Here is a 20,863-nt window from a genome sequence, read left to right on the forward strand (position 1 = left end):
GAACTATTGTAGACAAAAAGACCAATAAAGAGATAAAAAAGAGGGGCGCCTGGGTGGCTCTGTCGGTTAAGCGTCTGCCTTTGGCTCAGGTCGTGATCACGGGGTCCTGGGATCAAGTCCCGCATCAAGCTCCCTGTTCAGCGGGGAGCCTGCTTCTCCCTCTTCCTCTGCCTGCCACTCTCCCCTGCTTGTGCTCTCTCCTTCTCTTGCTCTCTCTCAACTAAATAAAAATTTTAAAAAATCTTAAAAAAAAAGAGATAAAAAAGATATCCTAACAAGCTATAGCTATAAAACTACTACAGGTATATATGTAGATTACTGGGTGCAATTTTGGCCATAAGACAGACACACGATGACTGAAATGAAAAACCACTTTTTTGGAGCAGAGTTTTCTCCCATTGGATATTTCACCTTGTAATATTTATGATGAATAAAAGGAACCCATCCTTATTCTTTTAAAGAAGGGGGAAAACCCTTCTTCGTGGTTAAGGCATGATTCAACTGTACCTTCAAAACTTTTAATAATCTTGTTTAAAAATAATTAGTAACACATATATAGTATTTTTGTGATTTTAGCACTGTTTTATTAAACTTTATTTTGAAATAATTTTAGACTCATATACAAGTTACAAAAATAAGAGAGTTCCCATGTACCCTACACCCAGCTCCCTCAATGACAACATTTGACGTAACCATAGCACAATTATCAAAACTGGGAAATTGACGATAGCATAAACTAAACCACAGACTTTATTTGGATTTCAGCAGTTCTTACATGCACTCGTTTATGAACAGTTTTATGAAGTTTTATTGCATGTATAGATTTGTGTAACCACCACCACCACAATCAGGATACAGAACTGTTCCAACAGCCCAGAGAAACTCCACACCTGCCTCTACACGGCCATACTCTTGCCTCAAACTCTACCCTCTGACCTGACTACTGATCTGTTTCTATCATTATAATTCTATCATATCTATGTTTTATGAGAAATTCTGTTGCTCTGCATCCTCATCGGCACTTGGTATTGTCAATTCTTATTTTAGCCATTCTAACAGGTGTCTAGTGGTTTCTAATGGTGTTTTTTATTTGCTTTTCCTTAATAGCTAATGATTTGGCACATCTTTTCATGTGCTTACTTACCATCCGTATATCTTCTTTGGTGAAATGTCCATTCAAATACTTCATCATATTCTAATTAATTTCCTAATTTCTAATTTTCTTATTATTGAGAATTCAAGAAACAAAACTGTTTCTACCAAGTCTTTCCTACTTACCATCTTACCCCTTTTATTTATTATGTTATGTTAATCACCATACATTACATCATTAGTTTTTGATGTAGTGTTCCATGATTCATTGTTTTCATATGAATCAACAATCATAACACCCAGTGCTCCATTCAGTATGTGCCCTCTTTAATACCCACCCCCCTCCCCTCTAGAACCCTCAGTTTGTTTTTCAGAGTCCATAGTCTCTCATGGTTCGTCTCCCCTTCCCATTCCCCCCCCCCCTTCATTTTTCCCTTCCTGCTATCTTCTTTTTTTTTTAAACATAAAAGGTATTATTTGTTTCAGATTACCCCTCCTTCTTAACCGGGTAGAACTAATTATTTCCTCCTTCAGACAAAATACTGCTCAAATTTTATCACAGCAATTTTTATTGTGATGATAAAAACTTACAAACTTTTGAGTTTGAGGGCAGGGACTGTGAGTTATTTATCTTTACATTCCCAGTGTCAAGTACAGTGTCTAGCTAGCCATAAATGGAGGATAGACCTCAAAACTTCTTGAATAAGCGACAAGAATAATCATAGTTGTGTGAACTAAAATTCATTACTCCAAGTCCTTTTACTAAGATAAATGAAGATATTGATATTATATCTTTACTTACTCCTGTTCTCTAAAGAGTGGTGTCATCTGAAAATGAGCCCCCAAATTCAGCCAAATAATTTATTCTGTTCAAAAAGATATTTTCAAGGCTTTTAAAAAACTACCATTCAAACTAGCCTCAATTTATCTTAAAACAGATGCTTTCCTAACTCTTTAGAAACACAATCCCCAACCATTTCTCCTACAGTATGTAACAGGTTACATTTATACATGCGATGCACTCCCATGGGCAGCAGAACAATTCCTATTACCTACTTATATCTCCACCCTCTAGTCCCCAACTCACAATATTTCAGAATAAAAATCAGTGTGAATATTATTATAGTGATGACTTTGAATTCATTCTCACTTGCTTTCAAAAGACTAAATTTAAATAAGTGTAAAGAAATTTTAAATACATTTAAAATTCTTTCCAAATCACTATTATTTCAACTACCATTGTAGGAAGTTTCTTATGACATGCCTCAAAATTAGTGCGGCAAACCAGATGGGAATTACTATTCTTTATTACTGAAACTTGCCTTCAAGCCTTGTTCTAAGGAGCAAAGGTGATATTTAATATTAGAGAAAAAACTTCACTCATTTCTTCTTCCTCAGTGGATCACATGAAGATATTCTCCTTATATCTTATGGTAAAAAAAAAAAAAAACCGTATGTGCACTCAATTATTTATTAGGTAGTGTTGCTGTAGCTACAATCATTAAGGCAAAGTGGATAGTCAAAAATGGGATCAACATCTCTACTACTTTATAGGTTTAACAAGGCCATAGAACTAGAAGACTGTGATTGTACTCCTCAGCCAAGCGCTATTTGATAAACACAGATAATGTAAGTTTTTTTTAATCACAAAGACTTCTAGCACTGGAAACAATCTTCTGGTAACTTGAATCATTCTTACTTACCAATATACATGTCCCAACAATGAAAGAGTAAAGCAAGCTGAATCACCAAATTCAGTAACAATATCATCATGGCTTTTCTGCTTATTAAACACTCCACCAGATAAGATCTGTTCCCCTTCCGCAAGCCTTTAAAACACAAATTTACAGATTAACAAAAGTCAGTATAAAAAGTACTGTGTGTAAAGACATTCTTCATTACCACTGTACTTCCTTATATGGATAGATAAAGTAAGAAGTCCATACACCTTTAGAACAGTAATAACCATGTATTTAGAATCATTTGGAAGACTGGGAATTTATGATCTTAAAAATCCCAGTCTTGTCTTTAAAAACAGAACCAGTTAAATTTAGTCTCTGTATGTACAAATGTAGTCTGAGCAACATACATATTACTCATGTCAAAAGAAATGGAAGGCCATTATACTGGGGGAAAATGTGAATGTTTCTTCATTAACAGATGTAGTGGTCCTTTTTGGTTCTATAATTCCTTGAGATAGGAATCAGCAAGCAAATTAAACAAGACTAGCAGATTTTAACTAAAAACTGCATACTTAATGGTCTCAGTCATTTTTAGGTTTACAAATGAAACCTGAATAGCACTTCATCTCTTTTTATTTGTCAATTAATGTTTTCTTGATATAGAAAATCGTAAGTATTCCCCAAAGGAAAAAAAAATGACCTGACTTCACTATATATTTTTAGCACATCAGAGTTTGTAATGGTTTCTGTTTTAAAGTTTTTTCCAAACATCATGTGGAAAACTCTCAAGTAAGTTTACACAGCATATCCTAAACATAAGAGGTGATATCTATAGTTTTTTTTACTGTCAGAGAGACTTTTAAAAAACCATGAATACTTTTAAATGGGATAAGAATGTCTAAGGGAAGAATTGGCTTAAGAAATTAGCAAGTTAAATAAATTTTTAAGAATTTAACATTAGAATCTTTGAAGTAAAAATAATTTAATAACAAATGTTTCAGAAATTTTATAGTATTTTAGGTGAGCTTTAATTTAAAAGTCATCAGTTAGACAGTGGACAAATACAATATTATTAGTCTGTAGAGACTTCATGAGGCTTCTTTGTGTCCTCTCACTATAAACCTACAAACTAAATTCACATATAGGCTTTTACGATTATCCATTTAGCCACTTTTAGCATTATTCCATCTCTTTCAGCACAGAAAAGAGTTTAACAGAACATAACTACCTATATCTATAGCTGCCTCCAGATTCAGAATAGGGAGAGCTGACTTGATTTAATTGTAATGTTCAAAAGAAGTGTTCTCCTGAATCTGCTCCCTTGCTTCAAAGGGGTAGGAGCAGTGGTTCCCAAATAGAATGATCTGGAAAGGCAAATAATTACAAAACTACCTAGATACAATGAAGCGTTAATCTCAGGTGAACAGGTAAGGAGGTTTTACACTTCAGAAAATTTTAGATAATGACAGGAATTAGTTATAACTTAAGTTTCTCCAGAGTTAAATTCTATTATTTATTATCATAACAACGAAATCTCTCCATAACAAAAATGGTAATGCCACAGGCAACAGTATAAACATTTTAAGTTACTGAAATAGACAAATCTCTACTATCAAAAAAGAGAAAGGGAGTCAAGAGTTTAATCTATCAAAAGGGTTTTATCCAAAATTTTACAGTGTAAGTAAACAAAATTAGATAGAAAAGATTTAAAAACTTACTTGCTGAGATCAACACAACATTTTGCAAGCAGGTATTTACACTGCGGTGTAGTACAACTGTGTCCTTTCAAGAGTCTATATGCTTTATATGCCTTTCCTGAGCGGTAATAACAGGTTGCCAATAAAAACAAGGCTTCCTCTGAGTGTACTAAGAGCACATATGAAAAAAAATGGCTATTATTCAGTATGTTGAATGGTAATCACTGTTTATCTGGCAATAAACAAGTTTAGCAACAAAAAATTAGTCATGTTATTTAATATAAAACAATCATTTATTAATCCAAATTTGAATTGAGAAACACTTTACTGATAGAAATCTTAGTTCCCCAAGTCCTGATTACCTTCTTACAAGGAACCAAGGAAATAATACAGTGAAGACAGTCGTGGTATTTTCCATAAATCCTTAAGAAAAGTGCACGCTTGTGCACATACCCACACACCCACACCTACCTTTAAACAGAGTACCAGTAAACTGTCTTGTTTTTTTGTAATATTTTTCTAATAGACTCTTTGAGAGAATAGAAGTTAAATTTCATGAGAGGGAAACTCAGGGTTATAAAGCTAATTATCAATCTGAGATTATTTTCTACATTAAAAAAGGACCAGATTCAAAAAAAAAAAAAAAACACCCTTATTTCTAACACCAAATATACACTAAGTTATATCCAAGATAATTTAAGACAAAAAAAAAATTCTAAATTGTGAATACCCACAATGTTTAAACATTCAATTGACAGACTTAACACTTCTATAGCAATAATAATTATACTGCCCTGCAATGGCAAGAGTGGAATTATTCAATCTGTCCTCTAGTCTTAATATTAGGAAATGTCCCTTTTTACTTAATGAAATATGGCATTTTTTCCCTTATTTTCTGTCTCCCAAACTGACCATCACCTCACTTCTATTCTTGCAAGTTCCCAACCAATACAGGTGAAAGGCTGTAGATGAAACAAGAGATAGAAAGAGGGAAAATCACAAATCTGTGCTTCTAAAAATGGGTTATGTAATAATCTCAGTGGGCTGAAGGATATTCTAAACCAGTGGTTCTAAAGTGTGGTCCCTCTGCCAGCATCAGCATGACTTGGGATCTTGTTAGAAACAGAAATCCTTAGCTGCATCTCAGACACATTAAGTCAGTAATTCTGGAAGTGGGGACCAGCAACCTGTGTTGTAACAAACCCCCAGGTGATTCTGATGCATGCTGAAGTTTGAGGATCACTGTTCTAAAGTACAAGATAGATTTGCCACAACCTCTTAAAAAGTGAACTTCACTCAAAGTTTGGAATAAAAAAAGTAGTTAACTTCACTCAAAGTTTGGGACAAAAAAGTAGGTAATTTGAAAGGTTTACTCTTACAAAGGTTTTTTGGGGGTCATATATAGACGCAAGCAAAAACTAATAGAACCCTTCCTCTCTAGTCCATCTTACGATTTTTCATGAAACCCTAGTACAAAAAAATATGCAATGAATGATATGTAGTAAATGACAAGAAATTTTGGCAACATGTTAATGGGATGGACCTAGTATTAGTGCATCAGAAGCAAAAAAAAAATGAATAGGGAGCTCTATTGCAGTGAGAACAAATTGTTAATCTCACTGAATTGTAAGTGCTAATTCACATAAATTAGAAAGTGTGATTTCTTCCTGATTTTGCAAAGGCCTAGTTTCGCCCTGTAAGTTTTTAAAAACTATTGATTACACCAATAAACAATGGCTCCCTAAAACTAGTTTAACTTTTAGCCATAACAATGCTTCATCAAATGTTTTGTTTACAAATACCTGATTATGCTTGGGTCCATTTTCACTGCAGTAAGATTCCCTAATAACATAAAGATACCAAATATTCTGTGTGTGTGTGTGTGTGTGTGTGTGTGTGATTTTAGTGTCACACTGCAGGTACCTTTTTGAAGTGTAATAACTTAAAATCTACCAGTTAAGATGGGAATATGGGTTGGAAGTTTAAGCACACCTTCAGGTTAATGAAAGGGTAAGATACTGAAGTAAATCCAGAACAACTTGAAGGGTTGTGAAAGACACGGAGAGACCTGGGTGGTTTTCGAGGCTCCCCAGAAATAACTGGACAGTCCTAAGCAATGAATCAGTAGTAAGGAGTTATATAAAGCTAAAAAGCACAGACTATTAACAAATGGATTTCATCTGGAACAGTAATTCCAACTGATTGACAGTGACTGCCTCAAGTGCTGAATTCAGAAAAATTATAAGGCTGACCATGGCTAACTAGTAAATGTGCAGATATCAAATTAACAGGACCTAGAAATGGTTATAGATGTCTGCATGACATTTATTTACCATCCTTAGAGCCTTAATTAAAATATGCAATTGGGAATTATAAGGTCCATAATATGCTTTATAATCAGAAATAAAGTGAACATTGACTCGACACAGTCACTCTTAATGTAATATTGAGAAATCAATCATGTACTAGTTAAATTATGGTATACCCATAAGATGGAACACTCTAGAAGTGTCAAAGAAAAAGAAAGACATAGAAAGATTTCCAGAATGCATTGTTAAGCGAAAAAAGCAAAAACAAAAAAGAAGTTGTGGAACAATACTGAAACTCCTCTTTTCAGAAACAGATTAGGCTTCAAAAACTGAAAGGTCATTTCATGTAAGTCCAAAATAATTAAGAGGGGTTTAGGCTTGCATCCTCCAGATACATTTCCATCAAATAGGAAGGTGAGTTGGTCCCTCAAAGCTTTCAAATCAGGTAAGACACCTCTTCTTGATGTTGACTTACAATGTAAATGAGCAGCCTTTTTCCAAAGTGGACCAATTTTGGCAAGACTTAGAATTCTGTCTGAGGAGATGAAGGTTCTCTAGCCTTGATAAATTCTACAGTTATCATAGAGAACTGCTTAGAGGTTAGAGTACTCTGCGGCCTTGTCATGAACTCAACATTGTGAGTATTCAAAGGGCATAGAACCTATGAAATCATCTATGACTTGTGATATACTTTTCATCTTGATTATCTTTTAAGTTCTTAAATCAAGGATGGGCAGTACAGCACATGCGTTAGAACTATGGACTCTAGAGCCAAACTGCTTGGGGTCAGATTCCAGCACCACTACTTATTAGCTTCGAGACTTATGGCAAGTTAACTTCTCTGTCCCTCAGTTTTTTTATCTGTAAAATAAGGACATAAGAGATATTGATCTCTAAGGGTTGCTACTAGGATTAAATGAGTTAATAAAAAGAGAGTACTGAGGATAGTACCTGACACATAGTAAGAGCTATATGTGCTATTATTATCATTGGCTTTCTCCTAAATTTATAATACCTGAATAGTCATTTGATAGTAATGTGGGTTATACATACATGACTCTGAGCCACAAGCTCAAATAATTCCATTTCATTACTAACTTTTCTTTTGCTGAAGGATTTCAATTGCCTGGGTGCTGTGCTTTCCAGGTGCTGCATAATTCATTCCATCCTTTAAGAGTCATTTCTTTTGTTGAATACCTCATTTACATATACAATTTCAGTATTTTAATATTATTCCCACTTTTTATTTTCGCTAGTTGTTTACCTCCTAAATTTCAATACTAACTGGTTTTATATCTGTTGTATATGATAGGGTTAATAATGGTTTAAGATATCTTGAAATCATGCTTAGAGTAAATATACCACAGGTAAGAGGGTGAAGGAAGTTTCAGAAAGGCTCTTTAGTGTTGGCGGGCGGGGAGTGGCCATACATAAGGAGAAAGCAGATAGCCAGATTGTGCAGGGCTTTGCAAGCTGTCTAACGATTTAGGGATAAATCCTCTGAAGCATTTTAAGAAAAGTAAAGAGAATGGGTTGATTTAGGAAGAGGAAAGAGAAGAGGCAGGAAAACCAGTTAGGAAGCTTTTTTAGTAAGAGATGTCTTAGTGTGCTAACATAAATCTAGCTTTGCATGCATTGAGTTTGGTGTGTGTGATGTTTGTGTGAAACAGCTAAGTTAAGGCAATGAAACAGCTGAGTCTCGAATAAAAAAAAGGTTGTTCGACAGAATGGGAGAAAATATTTGCAAATGACGTATCAGATAAAGGGCTAGTATCCAAACTCTATAAAGAACTTATCAAACTCAACACCCAAAGAATAATCCAATCAAGAAATGGGCAGAAGACATGAATAGACATTTTTCCAAAGACATCCAAACGGCCAACAGACACATGAAAAAGTGCTCAACATCGCTCGGCATCAGGGAAATCCAAATCAAAACCTCCATGAGATACCACCTCACACCAGTCAGAATGGCTAAAATTAACAAGTCAGGAAATGACAGATGTTGGCGGGGATGTGGAGAAAGGGAAACCCTCCTACGCTGTCAGTGGGAATGCAAGCTGGTGCAACCACTCTGGAAAACAGTATGGAGGTTCCTCAAACAGTTGAAAATAGAGCTACCATATGATCCAGCAATTGCACTACTGGGTATTTACCACAAAGATACAAATGTAGGGATCTGAAGGGGTACATGCACCCCAATGTTTATAGCAGCAATGTCCACAATAGCCAAACTATGGAAAGAGCCAAGATGTCCATCAACAGATGAATGGATAAAGAAGATGTGGTATATATACACAATGGAATATTATGCAGCCATCCAAAGGAATAAGATCTTGCCATTTGCAACGATGTGGATGGAACTGGAGGGTGCTATACTGAATGAAATAAGTCAATCAGAGAAACACATGTATCATATGACCTCACTGATATGAGGAATTCTTAATCTCAGGAAACAAACTGAGGGCTGCTGGAGTGGTGGGGAGGTGGGAGGGAGGGGGTGGCTGGGTGATAGACATTGGGGAGGGTATGTGCTATGATGAGCGCTGTGAATTGTGCAAAACTGCTGAATCACAGATACATACCACTGAAACAAATAAGGCAATATATGTTAAGAAAAAAAAAGAAGAAGATAGTGGGAGGGGAAGAATGAAGGGGGGGAAATCGGAGGGAGAGATGAACCATGAGAGACGATGGACTCTGAAAAACAAACTGAGGGTTCTAGAGGGGAGGGGCGTGGGGGGATGGGTTAGCCTGGTGATGGGTATTAAAGAGGGCACGTTCTGCGTGGAGCACTGGGTGTTATGCACAAACAATGAATCATGGAACACTACATCAAAAACTAATGATGTAATGTATGGTGATTAACATAACAATAAAAATTTAAAGATAAAAAAGTTTAGGCAAGTCAAAAAAAAGGCTGCTGGGAAGAGTTGAGTCTTAATCACTAACACATTATAAAAATGAAAACTATGACAATTAAATAGCATCATCTTTTTCACTGGCAAGCATTTAACTATGATAGTAAAACGTTAGGCCAATAGGCCAGACATCCTTTTGGAGGCCCCCCTCCCCAAATACAACAAACTGACTGAATTTTTAGACTAGATATATGTATTAAATTTTCCAGTAATGACCTAAAAATGAAACATTATGCCACATCACTAGTAGCATTCTGGACATTTCCCCTCAATGATGACCTTAACATAAACTGGTAAATAAGTTTTTTAAAAAATGTTGCCATTTGTAGTCACATATTTCTGTGAGTTTGGGCTCTCAATATCATAGCTTAGAGAAGAGAAACAAATGCTGAACCTTTTACTCTGGTTCACTTCTCTTCAACTGAACCCAATTTACTGAAATCAATATACCCAGTGCAATTTCTACATCTGGTCCATTAATCATTGAGACAGGTAGAAACCGGTGAACAATTTTATGGTAACATAAAATGTATCCATACTTAAAAATAAACATTTTGTAGTGTAGGATGCAAAATCTACATCAAGATAGAACACTAGATTTCAAGCAACTGTGAGCTTTTCATGAGGACCCTCAAAATAACTTAGGGAACACATGTTGACACAATGTCTTCAGCTACTTCTTTTTCCTTGCTTTTCACCAGTTACAATCACCAGTCCCATATGGTCTCATAGATAGCAAATTTTCATCTTTCCCCAGAGGCACTAGGCATTTCCTTATAAAATAAAATGCACACAAAACTTACATCTGATTAGTTTTCTAAAAACACAAATAACTCCTCTCTCTCCAAGGACCTACCATATTAATTGTATTAATGTATTCTTTGCCCATATAGTCAGTCTATGACTGTTTCTATTTGTTCCTAACCACCCATTTCTATTCATTCCCAACAGCTAAATATATATAATTACAATTAAAAATCTTAGAAAATTTTAGAGGTACTACATGCTATCTATTAGGACAAGGGGAAAAGCTGAATCTATATTCTGTCCAACAGTTAATCAATTAGCAATGGAGAAAAACTTTGGTCAAGGATATCAGGTATTGGCAGCGGGAAGGAAAAACACGTGCTTACAATGGCAGAAGGGGATATGGAGGGAGATGATAAGATTAGGACAGTTTTTCCAAACAGCAAGTCTCAATTCACTGTGGATTGTGAAATCAATTTAGCGGGTATCAACCTGCATTAAAACAATAACAACAAACACTCAGAAAAATATCAGAGTGCATCGTACATAAGACGAGTAAAAAAAAAAATCTGAAAAGCTACTGTATTAGATTATGCTAGGGGAGAGGAACTGTAAAGGACTTCCTACATGCCAGAAACCACAGATTATTATAGTTAGTGCTGAAAACGATCTTGTTATATAGATACTTCTTTTCCTAATTTAAAGATGAGGAAAATTAGGCCCAGAATAACTTCTTACCTAAGATCAAATGGCTAATGAACATGCGAGCCTCTTACAGCACTTTGCTTATACCACCATCTTAGGAGGGCTAACTATACAACTCTTAGGAGAAAGACCAATGGATGACAAGGAACTAGTGAAATTCAAGAATTTGGCTTTCAGAGGGTCCTATCCATCTACTTCTTTAGCCCTATTGGGTGTCTTTCTCTAAACATAGCACCTACCACTAGTGGCATGGGAGGCCACTGAGCAAAAGAGAAAACAGGTTACATCTAGTATACTAACTCTGATCAACTAATATTGTCAGCCAGCAACACGGTGTCAACAAGAATTCCACGGCTGGTTCAATGGGAATAAGTAGTATGATAGATTAGTGATGTCTATCATAAATCAGAGTGGCATGTATTTGCTACCCTTCGTAAAATGGAATCAGAAAGATTTGCCACTTACTGCCTGTGAACATTGGTCTCAGTTTCTTCGTTTCTAAAATAGCAATAGCAAAGTCCACTTTATAGGATTATTAAAGATTAAATAAGGAATTAATATTAAGTATGTAAAGAGCCTAGTACATACTAAGAAATCAATAAATGGTAGAAGTTATGCTTGTCATTATTATTGAACTAGGATAGTATCTGCTCCTGTTGCCCTTAAATTCTAAAATCTTCCCTCATAGAAATAAGAGTCAAACAGAGTGATTAGGTTCTACAATTAACCCCTGAACAATGAGGGGGTTAGGGGCACCTATCCTGCAGAGTCAAAAATCTGCAAGTAATTTTTGACTCCCCCAAAACTTAACTATTAAAAGCCTACTGTTGACCCGAAGCCTTACCGATAATATAAACAGTCGATTAACACATATTCTGTATGTTATATGTGTTATATGCTGTATTCCTACAATGAAGATAAGAGATAAGAAAATCCTATTAAGAAAATCATAAGGGTGGGGGCGCCTGGGTGGCTCAGTTGGTTAAGTGTCTGACTCTTGATTTAGGCTCAGGTCATGATCTCAGGGTTGTGGGATCAAGTCCCACGTCAGGGTCCGCAATGGGTTTGGAGCCTGCTTGAGATTCTCTCTCTCTCCCTCTCCCTCTGTTCCTCCCTGCCCCTCTGCCCTCTCTCTTTAAAAAGAAAAACAAAAACCGTAAGGAAAACACATTTACAGTACTGTACTGAAAAAAAATTTGCATATAAGTAGACCTACACAGTTCAAATCTGTGTTGTTCAAGGGTCAACTGTATATTGAGAGAAACTAACACTGAGCAACTTTCCAAGCGTCAAGTGCCGTATCAAACACAGACAGAAAGTGGACTGAACAGCTTTATGCAGATTCATCTCGAATCCTGCCCCAATTCTATGGGAAAACCTAATCGTCTTAACTGGAAACCACTAATTGACAATCTTCTGGAGCCTAACTATAATAAACTAGAAACTGCCAATCCTTTAATAAACAAATTCAAAAAAGAAAGTATAAGACAGCAAAACATGAGGGTTGTGTAGGTATCAATGAAAATATATGTAAGTAGATTATGCAAGATAAACCTTGCTTTTATATAATTGAGCAGAGTAGGGTAATCTATTGCATTATCTTCTAAGCCTCTCCTCACTCTTCTCTATCTTTTCATTGGGATCTCAGACTCCTGCTGCACAGATCTTCCCCACTCTCCTCTCTGAACTCTGAACTCCTGTTCTCCCTTGAAGGACCTGACAGCATTCTCAAAGGGATGCTATTTCCCTCGTATCCCACTTAAATCAGAGTCAAGGTAAGGTTTCCTCTTTGCTTTTTTTTTTTTTTTTAAAGATTTTATTTATTTGTTTGAGAGACAGAGCAACCATGAGCAGGTGGGAGGGGCAGAGGGAGAGGGAGAAGCAGATTCCCTGCTGAGCAGGGAGGCCTATGTGGGCTTGATCCCAGGACCCTAGGATCACGACCCAAGCTGAAGGCAGATGCTTAACCAACTGAGCCACCCAGGGGCCCCTCCTCTTTGCTCTTTGATTCTTAAAACTATTTCCAAGCATTACTCTTTGCCTATTTGTGAAATTCCCTGCTCCTGAGTATATACCTTCTCCTTATAACTCTCAGCTACTAAATTCCAGACATTCTGCTTCATTAATGCAAGAGTTTTACAACTGATCGGCTCATGGTCTTCCGCTCCCATGTTATTCCCATACATCTCCCAATTCAACTTCATCTGGACTTCTGGCACTTCTCTGTATCTTATTTACCAATCCCCTTCTGTGTTAACTTTCCTATATAGTTTCTATTTCCTGGTTCCAGATCTTGTCTATATTCATAATGTTCTTATCTCTTGTCCTTTCTTGTGACACATGCCTGGCAAACCCCTAATATCTACCTTCTTATGTTTGCAGTTAGGTTACTAAGCACTTGCTACTAGCGTAAAATCATACCACTGAGCAGAAAGATTCCATTAGCAATTCATATAAGAACACACAAAACACACAAAAATAAAGCTTATATGTAACCATAAAAAAAAATTAAACTTCTTGGCAAGTAATCTAATGGGAATGTCACAAAAAGTAGAAAAACTGAGTTAAACAAACACACACCTGAGTAAAAAGAAGGCAGCACCGTTTCTGGTTGGGAAGGCTATATATAGTAAGATGTCAATACTTCTAAATTAATTTAGAGAATTATATGGTTACAGGTCGGCACTGATCAAATCTTTGTGAAATTTCAAAGCAATAATAAAATACACATAGAAAAATGAAAGATAAAAAAGGGCAAAGACTTATCAAAGAATGAATTGGAAAGAAAAAAATGATGGGAGACAGGCCTTATGAAATATTAAAATACAATATAAAGTGTTAACTAAAAATGGTATGATATTGGGTTAAAAACATAATTAATGGAAGAGAGGAGAAATTCTGGAAACAGAACAAAATATTTTTTTAAAATTTAATATAAAACCAAGTAAATACCATGTGGGAGGGAAAAAAGCATTGTTTAATATATAATATTGAATAAACTGGTAATATCATGATAAATTCTTTAAATTTTTTTAAACCACCAACAACCACATATTCACGGTAGTGGTAGAAAGATGATAATTTTCCAGCTACTGAAGCAATAGGAGAAAGTATAAATGACAAAGCTAATGAGTTAAACTACAAAAAAAATTTTAAATACTGAAATAATAAAAACCAATAGAATTAACGTTAAAAAGCAACAATCAGGGGCAGACATAATAATAAAGATATAGCTCACAGAAATAGGAATAAATTTAAAACAAACACTTGAGAAAATACCCAGGGTCCCTTATAGTAATAAAAATGCAATACAAAATACCTCACAATTCTCAAGTAAGCAAAAATACATTAAATTGATCAAATCTGATACATATAGGATTATGAAGGAAGTCTTATGCTGTTAACACCCCAAATTATTATGCCTCTCTCTGCTGGGTTACCAACTGGGGAAAAAGTAATTTGTTGTAGAACTGATCACACTGTTTGAGTTGTAAAATCCATTCTAGAATTTATAACCCAAGGAAATGACTTAAAAGAAAAGCTGTACCTAATTCTCTATATTACCATCTTAGAAAGAAATTTTCTTAGAAAGAAAATTACAATAATTAATGACAGAAACAAAACATAGAATACCAGATGTTTATTGAACATTTATTACCATGCCAGAAGGCTGTGCCAAGTGCTTTAAATACATTATCTCATTTCATTCTTCAATGTTATGAAACAATTATTACTATCTTTGATAGATGAGAAATCTGAAATACTCAGACACTGAGTAACTTGCCCAAGGAATACAACTGCATATTTAAGTGACAGGGTTAAGGGTTTGTACCAAGGCTATAGGCTAAATTCTTGCTCTTAGCCACAGAATATAGACTTTTCTAACAAAAAACCTGGAAAAAAAAAATCTAAAGTTGGAAAATGATTAAGTAAATCATAGTGTAAAACCTGGAACAACTCTACAGTTATTAAAAGTAGCATATAAGATACAGGAAAAAGGTTTTAAGAATTAGCGCCAATCATAAAGGAAAAACAAAAGTGATCCCCAGAATCTTGTTATATATGTCATAAGAAATGACAGAATTCCATATATTTTATTCACTTATGGTTCTATAGAAATGAAGAGATTACAAACCTTCAGCATACAGTCGTTCTGCAAGGAAAACTGCATCTCGGTAAGCATAGTGGTTTAGTGCTTGCCATATAGCAGCCTGAAAGTAGAGGAAAAAGAACATAAATATACAAACATAGAGAGTTTCAAAGTAACTCCTAGCTGAGCCTTGCATAGAGTAAACAAATCAACAACCCTAGTTTAAGTAATAAAAGGTCAATGCCCATCATGTAAACTCCATAGTTTGCTAGACAAGGCTCTTCACAGTTTGGCTCCTAACATATCTGAATTTACTCACTCAACTCTCCATGGACATTTAGGCCTCTGTGCCTTTGTAGTTCCTTTTCCCCCACAGAGGAATGTGGGCTCCCTCACCTACCTCCTTTTACAAACTACTCATCCCTAAAGACCCAGCTTAATTAACATCTATTTTATGAAGGTTTCCTGGCTGATTCCTAGCCATTTTTTTGACAAACGTATCTCTTCTAGAGAAGCACTCACATTTTGTTATAGTTACTTGTTTATAGGTCTGCTCAAACCACTAAACTATACTGCTCTAAACTTACAACAGTGGTTTAAACAATTTTTCATAATATACATGAAATGTATGTCATCCTCCACAAAAACTTCGCCACCTATTATCTTTAATGCTACCCTGTTCTCACCCACTCAAGAAAGCATATTAGGATACAGGTAAGTAGAGCTACTATAGGAATAACCTTTAATCTATCTGAATATATTTTTCTATTATTTTATTTTTAAAAAGATTTTATTTATTTATTTTGAGAGAGAGAGAATCTCAAGCAGACTCCAAGCTGAGCATGGAGCCTGACACGGGGCTTTTTCTCACGACCCTGAGATCATGACCTGAGTCGAAATCAAGAGTCAGATTGCTTAACCGACTGAGCCACCCAGGCACCTCATATTTCTCTTTTTTAGAGTTAGGAAACTTATCTATAAAGTATATATCAAAAGAACATTTTAAGTAATAACAAATGAAAACATTTAGACCCATGTGCTTCCTGTCTAGCTTAAGAAATAAAATATTACCAATATACTTGAAGCCCCCTCCCTATGTGCTCATCAGTTACATAACCTCTTTCTGAAACTACCACCCTGAATTTTGTTAATCTTTAGGTTTTCTTTACAATTTGTATATATATGTATGTATCATCTTTAAGCAATGCAACATTTAGTTATCCCTGTTTTTGAATTTTAAATAAATACAAAATAAATATAATCATATTGCATATATTCTGCTATGATTTGCTTTTGTAATCCAATATTATATTTAAAAACTTCATTCTCAATCTGTGCAGTTGGAGTTCATTCATTTTGATTGCTGAATAAATAATATTTCCATTGTATAAATATACCAAAATGTATTTTACCTATTTACGGCATATGAACATTTGGGTTATTTCTAGTTGTTTCTTTCCCCCCAGCTATAACAGTGCTGCAAAGAACATTCTTCTATTTGTTTCTTGGGGTATCTGTTTAAGAATCTTTCCAAATTAGGATATATATTTAAGAATGAAATTATGGGGCTGCTGAGTTCATGTTCATATACATGTTCATCTTTACTAGGTTATGCAAATTATTCCCAAATTGTTGGTTTAATTTACACTTCTACCAAAAATGCATGATTTCCCATTATTCCACATCCTTGTCTACACTACGTACTATCAAAAAAATTTTTAAGTGTGTTTATTTATAGTAATCTCTACACCCAATGTGGGGCTCGAACTCATGACCCTGGGATCAAGAGTCACATGCTCTACTGACTGAGCCAGCCAGGTGGCCCTAAATTTTTTCATTTTTACTAGTCTGATAGATATAAAATACTTATCTCGTGTCTTTAATTAGCATTTCTCTGAATATTAAAATGAGGCTATGTTCATTGGTAATTTATTTCATGTTTACTGGTCTTCTGGCAAATGCGTGGTTATGTGTCATACATTTTTCTGTTAGGTGATTTACCTTTTCTTACTATTTTACCCAGCATTTTTAGAAGCACTAAACCAGAGAGGTTTCTTTTAAGTTCCAGTGTGTCATATAACACTAAGTTTTAGTCTGTCATATAAATTATGTGTTCATATATATTTATGTTTTGCCTAGCATTTTTAGGAGCACTAAACCACAGGAGTTTCTTTTAATCTCTCTGGGTTTCTTTTAACTTTTAGACTATCACAAGATATAAAAGTCATCAATTTTTAAAAAATTCATAAACTTATAAATTGAGATATTTTACAACTGATCATGATACAACAGCATTTTTTTTTATTTCTAGCATGTATACCAGCTCATAATTTATTGGATAATTTACTAGTTACAAAAAAACCAGCAAGATGGGATTACCTAATGAAGACCACTAGCTAACACTGTTAACAGTAAAGCTAGATTACATTATAACAAGTAATTAATATGCCTTGGATATAGTAAAAGCTCAAACATTTGAATGAATAAGCAAATGTTTAATAATATTTCTATGGGTATTATTATTTTAAAAGATTTTATTTATTTATTTGACAGAGAGAGGCACAGCGAGAGAGGGAACACAAGCAGGGGGAGTGGGAGAGGAAGAAGCAGGCTTCCCGCTGAGCAGGGAGCCCAATGTGGGGCTCTGCCCACGACCCTGGGATCATGACCTGAGCTGAAGACAAATGCTTAACGACTGAGCCACCCAGGCGCCCTCTATGGGTATTATTAATTATAATTTTTTATATTAAAATCCTAGTAGTAGTTGATGACTTACTTAGCCCAAAGGTGTATTTTTCTATTTCCTCAAGAAAAAAATGGTAAATGAATTTCATTTGGGGTCTCTAGATCCTCTTGTTTAAGCTTACTGTCTATACAATCTAAATTTTTTAAAGTCTCAGAGATGTTAATTTGGCCATTTCCACATCCAGACACAAGGGAAAGGAAGAAGGAGGGAATTTAAATTTAATTTTGAATAAACTATACTAACCCAGGCAGCATTTTTCCCCTCTAATGTTAGTGTTCTTAACCCAGTCATTTCCTACTACTTCAAGAATTATCTAAAACTGCTATTCAAAGTGTGGTCCTTGGAGCAGTAACAGTAGTTATCTTCTGGGAGTTTTCTGGGAGTGTGGAATCTCAGACCCCATCCCAGACCTACTAAGTCAGAACCAGCATTTAGCAAGATCCCCAGGTGATTTATATGCATATTAAAGTTGGAAAAGGACTGATCTAAAAAAGACTTACTCTAATTAAAAACATCCCTGCTCAACAGACTTCCCAAAGCCAAAAAGGTTGTCTCATCTAATGTTAATTCAAGATGTTATGAATAAAATAATTTCTAATCCTTCAGGCCATATCCCTTAGCTTTAAAAGAAAGGCCTGAATTATTCATATTCCAAAGCCTCTTGTTTGTAGGTCTTCATGTTCCTCCTTGGCACCAACCCATTTCTTACACCTAATAAAATATCCTACATACTAATATAAATGAATCACAATACCATCTCCTTTCATAATCCCCCAAATTAGTTGGGCTACAAAGAAATTTCCCTTTGGTCTAAAATGTACCATTTCACTCTCCCCCAATATTTTCAGAAGTAGTTGGCATAACCTATAGGATGATTCCAACAGTATACACAAAAATACGACTTATCTGCTTTAAATAAGAGAAATTCTAGAATTTTCAGATACTTATAAACTCCATACTAAAGATAATTTGCTGTCCCAAAGCCTGATTGATCCCAACACCCCTACTCATAATTTCCAGAAGACAAAGGGGTTCATACAATCGTAATTTTGCCATACTTCAGTTCTCTTCCAGCTGCCATATATGCTTATTTCTGGAATACTTCCATATGATTTAATCCCACAATGTCCCTCAATCTCATAGAAAGGAATACTTAAAATACCGAAATATCATACTACACTAAAAAACACTCATTTGTAATTGGAAGGTCCTCTATTACTTGGGAAGTAAAATAGATGGAAGAGAAAAAAAGAGAAGACCATAAATACCAACAGGACCTTAAGAAGGACTGTTAGATCACTATATGATTCTTCCCCAATTAGAGCCACCTAAATAGGAAAGGTACCAAAGACAGTTTCTGCTGAAACAGCCAGAACCCCCAATAAAATGTTCCATATTGCTGCTAATAATTCTTCCACATACTTTTAACCAAGGATCTGGGGTTCCTACTCCTTATAACTCCTTGACTTTTTTTTTTTTTTAAGATTTATTTATTTATTTGAGAGAAAAAGCATGAGTGGAAGGGACAGACGGAGAGGGAGAGAGAATCTCAAGCAGACTCTGTGCTGAGTGCAGAGCCTGACATGGGGTTTGATCTCACGACCCACGATCATGACCTAGGCCGAAACCAAGAGTCAGACACTTAACCAACTGAGCCACGCAGGCCCCTCCTCCTTGACTTTATTTCTGATAACATTTGCCTGTAGTGGATTTCAACAATATCCTCAGCTATTTAGAGTACAAAGGTGTACTATTACTGCCTGAGTACATTTTCTTACTGACTCCAGCATGACTGACCATGAATGAAAATCAATGGGCAGGGAATAGTGGTATCCTTTTTTTAACTTTTCTGAACTGGAGAGTTCTAGTACTCATTCATTCAATAAATATTTACTGAGTGCCTACTACGTGTCAGGCACTTTCTAGACTCTAGAGTAATTAACAAATAGTTTCTGTTCTCATGGAGTACCTTTCAGTGTTGCTCCTGTCTAGATCAGTGGCTATCAATTCTTGCTTGACAATGCTCTACCTCAAATCCACTGTATCACAATCCCTAGAAGCTGGGATTGAGTTTAGGTATCTTTATTTTTTAAACCTTTTCACTAGTAAGCATTCAGTGCTCAGAATCATTTTGTTTTTAAAAGATTGTATTTATTTATTTGACAGGAGAGAGAGACAGTGAGAGAGGGAACACAAGCGGGGGTAGGGGGAGAGGGAGAAGCAGGCTCCCCACTGAGCAGAGAGTGCAATGTGGGGCTCCATCCCAGGACCCTGGAATCATGACCAGAGCCAAAAGCAGATGCTTAACCAACTGAGCCACCCAGGTGCCCCTCAGAATCATTCTTTTACTCTTTTAGATAAGTAGTTCTCCATCCTTTTACAGCACACTCTTTTGTGAAAACTTGTAAAAGCTAGAAACACACACACACACACACACATATACACATACAGAAAAATCGTGTACAGTGTTAGGGGTTCACAGATATCCTTGTTCATTAAGTATCTCTGGTTTAGCTGATGGGAGACAACATTAGAGCCTGATACATAATAGGTTTCAATAAATATTTGTAGGATTGAATTTAGATTTTGAAAGAAAGGAGAAGAGACAAGTTACTGACGTAGAAAGGTACTTTCTCTTTTGCATACAGGAGACTACTACAGTACTAGGGCCTGGAGGAGCACTGCTGCTGCCAGAATTAGGAGAAATTCAAAAACATCTTTTACCACATAAGGTCACAGATGCTGGGTTAAGTATACATGAAACAATGAATGTACTGGTAAATCAATTTGGGTACATTATGGATTTAAACGGTTTGAATGGGCTAGTGCCTAACAATTATTTACGGAACTGCACCTAAAGAACGGTATCTAGAA

The 20,863-nt window shown here is 35.5% G+C and overlaps 1 protein-coding gene across 9 annotated transcripts in view; it reads right to left on the reverse strand.

The window, feature by feature from the left end:
- Positions 1-20,863, reverse strand: part of CDC27 (cell division cycle 27) — a 73,686-nt gene that overhangs the window by 43,208 nt on the left and 9,615 nt on the right. For all 9 annotated transcript variants that reach the window (XM_027625171.2, XM_027625166.2, XM_027625170.2 and 6 more), the window contains exons 2-4: positions 15,289-15,364; positions 4,493-4,640; positions 2,796-2,921 (exon numbers count right to left, since the gene is read on the reverse strand). In XM_027625171.2, coding sequence (XP_027480972.1) covers positions 2,796-2,921; positions 4,493-4,640; positions 15,289-15,364 — 350 coding nt within the window. The remainder of the gene's footprint in view (positions 1-2,795; positions 2,922-4,492; positions 4,641-15,288; positions 15,365-20,863) is intronic.

Source organism: Zalophus californianus, chromosome 16 (assembly GCF_009762305.2).
Source record: "Zalophus californianus isolate mZalCal1 chromosome 16, mZalCal1.pri.v2, whole genome shotgun sequence".
Lineage (NCBI taxonomy): Eukaryota > Metazoa > Chordata > Mammalia > Carnivora > Otariidae > Zalophus > Zalophus californianus.